The following is a 7,441-nucleotide window of genomic DNA, read 5'->3' on the forward strand; positions in this document are numbered from 1 at the left end:
TTTGTGTTTGTGTTTGTGTTTGTTCTGTGCTTTTTAATGTCATCAGTAATATTATTTTATGAAAAGCCAAACCGGTGCAGATGTAGAAAACTTGCTGCTTTTAGGAGATGTTTTGGAATTCATTAGTGTTTTTATTTCAGCAGCAGTGTCTGCAGCAGTTTGATTCCTCTTCAACCTCAGACAAATAAAAGTATAAAAAAAGTACATAAAAGTGTGTTGACCTCTGGGCTGAGAGGATCATGTCTTTTGCACCTAGCTGTGATGAAGCGTTAGACAGTAATGTTCTGTGAGGTGTTGACCCTAACAAAGTGGACACAATGCACGTTTAAGCCTGCAGATAGCAGCAAAGTGTCAGTTTCCAAAATACACCTACAGAGGGCCGTATTGTGCTGTTGTTGCTTTTTATCAGGTGCTGCCTTAATATTTGATAAGCTCATCTAGGTGTAAATCATAAATTGAAAGAGTTTTTGTATAGACCTACAAAAATCTGGTCCTGGCTTTACTATGGTATGAAAGAGTTGTGATAATGTTAGATTGCAAGTACAAGAGAGTGGTGCAGGCGAATTAAAAAAAAACCTCCTTCAGTACTTGTGTTTATTTTTACACAATTTGCGCATTTTTAGTATGTGTGAGTGTTTTGTGTTCACCATTACATGTCCTTTAATATACTGTATCAAGAACAAGTCACAGATTACTTCATCTTCACAGAGCATCTGCCACTAGATGGCAGTCTACACCCACTTTTCTGACTTATTTTAACCAGCTGGCATGTATGTGCACATCAATTTTATTCTTAAGATAGGGTTTTTAAACTATAAAAGCATCAGATATATATGTATGTATGTAATAAACCGTCAGTCTAACACATGACTAAAATAATTTGTTTTAAAATATATATTTTTTAAGTTTCTTTACGAGGCCATCTGCAATTCCTAGTAGTTCAAGCAGTGCAAAGCTTATCTCATATGTACATTTAAGGTAACCTTGCATATATTGCTTTGTTATGAATCTTCACAAAGCCACAAATGATGATAAATCAGATAAACCTTTCCATTACTGTTGTTCAAATGGTTGTTTTGAGCTGCAGAAAAGGTTCTATTATACAATGGATTATATGTTTAGTGCATGAATTATCAAAAATAATTGAAATGAAGGCGATACAATCAATTTTCTTAATTGCTGCATTTTTGCAAAGAGGAATTCCTTCAAATGTTTCATTATGTTGTTACAGTTCTGAAACGCAAGTGTTTTTTACTGCACTGATATCTTCATTCAACAGCCACAATTTTGCACTGTTAATCCTGTCTTTAGTAAACACTTGTCATGTGCAGCAGATCAGGAACCATCAAGAAACATAGGGGAAAAAGCATTACATCCTAGGCACCCAGCTCCGTCTGCTGTGTGCGGACATGATCTAAATATCAAGAAGAACACTATTTTAAAATGATTTTATCTCTACTTTTTCTCACTATTAATTGATTAGTTATGTTGTCTACAAAACTTCAGAAAATGGTGACAACTGCTGATCAGTGTTTGCCAAAGCCCAAGATGACGCCCTGTCACGTTTTAAATTGTTTTATCCACAACCTAAAGATATCTGTCACAGAGGAGTAAAGAAACCAGAATATATTCCCTTTTAAGATACTGGAATTAGAGAATTTTCACAAAAAAAGAGAAAAGACTACAATTGATTAATTAGTTGTCAAATAGTTAATTAATAAATTAATAGATTAATCATTATAGCTCATTGCCATTAGCTCATCATTATAGCTTTCAAGCAAAGCAGAGCAAACAACATTAAGCACAAATATACTTTTCTGTATTGCATAACTGTATTCTGCATGTCCTGTATTTGCTGTGGTATTGTTTAATATCTGTACATTTATGCTGATGTGTGTAATCTATATTCATTTTAGCCTCTTAACGATACATGCTGACATGCAAATATGTGCAGTGAACGATGGGTCTCTTGTTTCGAGGAAGTTCATTTGACAGTTTCACGACTACAGGTGTGGTCCCAGAAGTGTAACGACAAGGGGAAGTGACTTTCTAAAGATGATATGTTTAGAAACTGAAAAACCTTCAGAGCTTAACTGATAACAGAAGTTTCTGATGTATCGACTTGATGTAGTGTTAATTTAGATGTTCTTGGATCCTTGTGTTGTGACTCTCAGTGACAACAAGATCCTCAAAAGCTGATGTTTATCATCTGTACAGTATCACTGACATTTATTCGCCTTTTAATTTCATTATGTAGTTGTTCAAATATCTGTTTAAAGATGAAAGCAAATATGATCAACAAAATGACCAAACATGAAAAGTAAATATTTATATTTATACCGTCCAATGCAAAGTGGCATACAGAATATATATATTTCTACAATATTGCCATTTGTGATTTACATGATAATGAGCAAACACATTTTAACCACACAAAGTGTTTAAGAAAAGTAATCAAATAACCACTGTATAATGTCACATCAGTACCCAATGCAGGAAAAAATATAAATAATTAAGAATTGCAAGTCTATTTTTCCGCATAAATCCACTTTCAATAACATATGAAATCATTCTGTCTGATGACCATTTAAGTCAGCAAATATATAGCAGATTATTACCTTCTTATCTTATATTAACATGTTTAAACATGTTTTTAAAACTAGATTAAAAACAGACAAAGAATTCCGACCTGTAGTCATCAGTGCTTTTCGTCCATCTCATCCTTTATGTTTCCTTCATCTGGAGAAAAAAAAAAAAATCAAACAATTAAAAAACAACGCAAACAACAAAATACATGGACTCAAGAATACATGGACTCAACGATTAGATTTTGGTGGTCAAATGTCAAGGTCACTGTGACCTTACATCCGTCTCAAGAACACTTGAGGGAATGTCCTCAGACATCTTCTTAGACTCAAGAATGACCTGATCAGAATTTGGTGGTTGAAGGTCAACACAAACTCATGAAACATGTTTTTGGCCATAACTAAAACAAAATGCATATGCTAATTATGACAAAATGTCACACAAATGTCTAATAGAATATAATGATCAAGTGATGACATTTTATATCCAAAGGGGTCAAAGTTCAGCTTCACTGTAAAATTATAATGTTGTGTAGAAACACTTTTCTGGCCATTTTTCAGCGTCATAACTCAGGAACAGAAAGGGAGACATTTGGTCGGGTGCTGAAATGGTGACCCTAATCTTGGGTGGTTACCCTGAGACTGTGTTGGCTGTTTGGATCTCTGCTGCAGAGAGAATGGTGTGTGTGAAGCAGCCAGTGTTATCAAAGCCATGGATGTTAACTGCAACTTGTTCGGATTGAGGAGGCTTTATTTGTGTCAGACTTGGTTTGTCTACGCATTTTCATTGAACCTGAATCCTGTAATATATATTATACGGTCTTTAGCCCTTAGTACAACTGAAATGCAGAGAAAGCCAGCATGTTTACCTTGACCAAGCTGATTATCATGTTATAGAGTAGAGAGCATATGAAGAGGAATATGAAGGAGGAGGTTGTAGACCAAAGGCTGCTGTACTCATCTTCCTTAGTGACGTCGTCTGTGCAGCTATAAGCAAATCTCAGGTTTGACTCTAGAAGACAATCTAAGAAGAGGAAGGTAGAGGCGGTTAGATGTGTTTGTGTTTTAACAAAGTTTTTTTTATCTATAATATTAACCTTGTCCCCTAGAAATGTCATTTTTATGTTGCTAAACTGCTTTTTTTAATAACTCTGTGGCAACATGATCACGCCCTAGATTATTTTCTTAGACAATTCTTTCAGGTAACAAAACTAAATGTTCATGTACTTCAGGCTCTCTGAAGAGGTGGTTTTTGGGGAGCATGGCAGGGGTCAAAAGTGCAGGACATTGAAACCAACACTTTAGGTTTGCGTCTCTGCTCCAGTTAAGGCAACAAAAGCACTGCAGTTAAGGCTAGTAAAAGATTGTGATTTGGGTTACATTTTAATGATAAACATAATATAAAAGGAGTCTTATCAGAAGCATCAAATGCACTTTGGTAAAAGTTAGGAAAAGATCATGATTTTGGTTAAATACCAAACAAAATGTAATTAGAATAAAAATGCTGTTGTCATTGTGAGGGGTATCGCTAGATTGCCTGTTTTGCTGAAAAACAGATGAAATATGTTGTCAATGAACATATTTCTGATGCGTTCAGTATCAACATTTTTGCAGCTTGCAGCATATGTTAATTAGCAGCATTTCATCATTATGCTGGTAGCAAACTTAATTTGCTTGGCATTATTTTTCCTTCACAACGGTCATGATGATTCAAATAAGTCATATATAAGCATAATTACTAGGAACAAGGGCTGAGATAACATGTAGAGGCCTTTCTCTCTCTCGAATACTGCTCATAAACTGTATCAAATATTCACCCTAAGCTTCAATCCTACTGTGGGATATACTACTGTGGGATATCCCTAAAAACTACTTGTATAAAGTTTGTGTTAAAATATTGAAGCCATTCATGTAACAAAAGTGTCTCCATGCAACATTTATTTGAAACAGTCAACACACTTTTCAAGCTGTTAGACAATGTGACAAAGACAGATTAAAACACATTAAAATGAAAGTAAACTGACATGTTGACTGTAGTATCAACAATCACAAACACGGGATCTCATGGCAGAGTACACACAGAGACAGACATTAGCACAAAATGCCACATTTAAAGATGAATCTACTATTTCTTACTTTCCTTGGTGCCACACTGGAACTTAGACACGTTATGGGTTTTCATAGGGTTTTCGCCCACAGCAGGCCAGACGTTGCAGGAGAACATGGTGGCGCCGTCCCACTTTTCTTTGGTGGTGGTGTAAATACTTGTAACTGAGTAGCCATTTTGGGTCTTTTGCGGGGGGAAGTTAACGCCATCAATGTATGTGCCGGCGGTATTTCCATTATCTTCTGACCAGGTGATGTAGTAATCCTGCAGCACAGAACTGGAGACCAGACACACCAGAGTGATTGCAGATGAGTCTGCTTCGCTGATGTCTTCCTTTGGGAGGATGTGGACAGTCACTTTTGGCTCGCTCCCGTCTGAAAGAGATACTCAGTTTACGAAGGAGGTTCAAATAAGCTTCAGATTTGTGCACAGAGAAGACTATGACATGTTTGTGTGTGTTAGCGGTAGGGATGAGCATATTCAGTAAAGGTGAATTTGTTTTTCTGTCACTGAAGACATAACATAGCTCTAATGTATCATTGTGCAACAACATTGTGTTTAACGTTTAACGTTTAACGTAATGCAATATATAATGTAGTACTTGAATACTTGCAAAAAAAACCCCAAAATAATCTAGCATAAGAATGTGCTCGAAATGAACACCTACCACCCACCTGTCTGTGCTGCACAGACTGTAGAGATTAGTTATGATATGCAAATTCAAAGTGACGTTAGTTACATTAGATCAACTGATGTCTGACTGAAAGCATTAAACATTTTCTGAAAATGTGCTAATCTATCATTTTTTTTGCATTACAGATCTGTGCATGTTAATAGACAGCAATTAACTAACTATCCCTTTCAAAACAATGCAAACCTTCAATATAGATCAGGGTCAATGAAAGTTCATCCCTCATAAATTAGCTGCCTCCTCAGACTCTCAGATTACTGTTTTATCAATATATTTCCATCACTCAGCAACACACCTCCTGTGTTGACGGTCAGATCCTGAATAACTGGCATCATATCGTCTTTTATGGCAGAGCAGCGCACTCTTTTGACTTTCTGCCACTCACTCCGATTTTGAGTCATTGTGCTGATTTTGCTGCTTCCAGACACTGTAGTTTCAACTTTGTCGGTCACACTTTTTCCATTGATTTGCCAAGTGATCTGAACATCATTTACAGTGTCCTGTTCCTTTCCAGTAATGACACACTGCAACTTCGCCTGGTTGTTGTTAAAGATTTCTTTGGGACTTGATTTGCTCAGTGTCATTGTGATAGTAGCTACAAATGAAAGCAACAGAGAAAACCATTTCAGTACATCAGTAAAAACTATGTTTGAGCACATGTCTGTCACAAAGAGTTTACTCTGACTTACAGTACAGCAGATGTATGTGTTCATTAGTAGCACTTTACCTTTAGAGGCCTTTTTAATATATGTTGTTCCTTGGTGCGTCATCTCGCATGTGTAAACAGCTTCACTGTCCCAGTCTGTGTTCTTGACCTTCAGGACACTGACAGCTGTATATACCTCTCCACTGATTTTGGGGTCCCAACTAGTGAAGTCAGTTATATAGTCTTCACTCTTTTTCCATTTAACTGACAATTCTTTCGATGGTAAATTCTCAGTTGTACACACCAGTGCCTGAGTGTCTCCGACTGGTGCTGCTAACAAAGTTATCTTTGGAGGAAGTGTGGTCTCTAAGCATGTGAGAGGCAGAGCAGACATCAGTCAATAATAATTCATTATGGCATTTTTAATGTTAAACATAAACAAGGTTAAACATGAGAGACAGAAACTCTAACTCATTATGCTTGTTAATCTTCTTTTCAAAACAAAAACATAAGTAAATATAAACATAAGTAAGCCATGAAGTTGCCTTAAAAATCACTTACTCTTTTCCAATTTCACACTTTCGGGATTTCCAGGGGGAGTCACAGAACATTTTAAAAACTTCCCAGACTCCCAGTCTGATTTTGACACCTTGACCAAACTGACTTCTGTATATTTGTTGTCTTTCATAGCCGCAGGATATTGTTCAGAGTTCAGGTTGCCACCACTGGCATCAGTCCACTGAAAAGTGAGACCCTCAGGGTAGAAGTCGCGTGCCAGACAACCGACAGTTACTGTATCTGCAGATCCAGAGTTGCACTGAACCAAAGGGAACAGATGCGCGCGTTCAGCTGTTTCTATGAAAAAGTTTGACAAGTGTCAAAACATGTAAATAGCGATACAGGTCAGTTAAAGAACACAGGGGATCACTTGTTTGTCTAAAAGTGAATTATATAGCACTGAATGATGGAACTGAAGGCAGGGACGCCCGCCTAAAGGGACACTTTAATTAATGAATGACAAGTTACAATATATACATTTACTATGGATTATTTGATAAAAGTTTGAGCTGCGTTTATACAATGGCAATACTGCCCTGTTTTTTGAAAAAAAAAAAAACAAAAAAAAAAAAACAACTTTTTTTTCTTTTTTTAATGTTTTTGTCATATCTGGCAATGGCCCACTGGAAAGTACTCTTTGTGGGGGACATCACTGTGAAAATCATTTTTTCTAGTCGAAGCGTTTCACTGAACCAGAGGGAACAGAGTCAGTGCATTTCATTTCAAAGAGGCGATATTTCAAGTTTAAAATCATATCAATATGAATTCATTAGTCGATTTCTTTTTCAACCCTAGAATTAAAATATAGATACTAAAACTATGTTCAATAGATACATAAGACAGTATGACAGAAA

The 7,441-nt window shown here is 36.3% G+C and overlaps 1 gene segment (V, D, J or C); it reads right to left on the reverse strand.

Moving 5' to 3' along the window:
- Positions 1-2,304: 2,304 nt before the first annotated feature.
- LOC121956807 lies at positions 2,305-6,802 on the reverse strand. The segment is given in 6 exon segments: positions 2,305-2,739; positions 3,455-3,609; positions 4,722-5,066; positions 5,679-5,978; positions 6,111-6,395; positions 6,591-6,802. Coding segments are annotated over 6 exon segments (1,227 nt in total).
- Positions 6,803-7,441: the final 639 nt, after the last annotated feature.

The sequence above is a fragment of the Plectropomus leopardus genome, chromosome 17, assembly GCF_008729295.1.
Source record: "Plectropomus leopardus isolate mb chromosome 17, YSFRI_Pleo_2.0, whole genome shotgun sequence".
In the NCBI taxonomy this organism is placed as follows: domain Eukaryota; kingdom Metazoa; phylum Chordata; class Actinopteri; order Perciformes; family Serranidae; genus Plectropomus; species Plectropomus leopardus.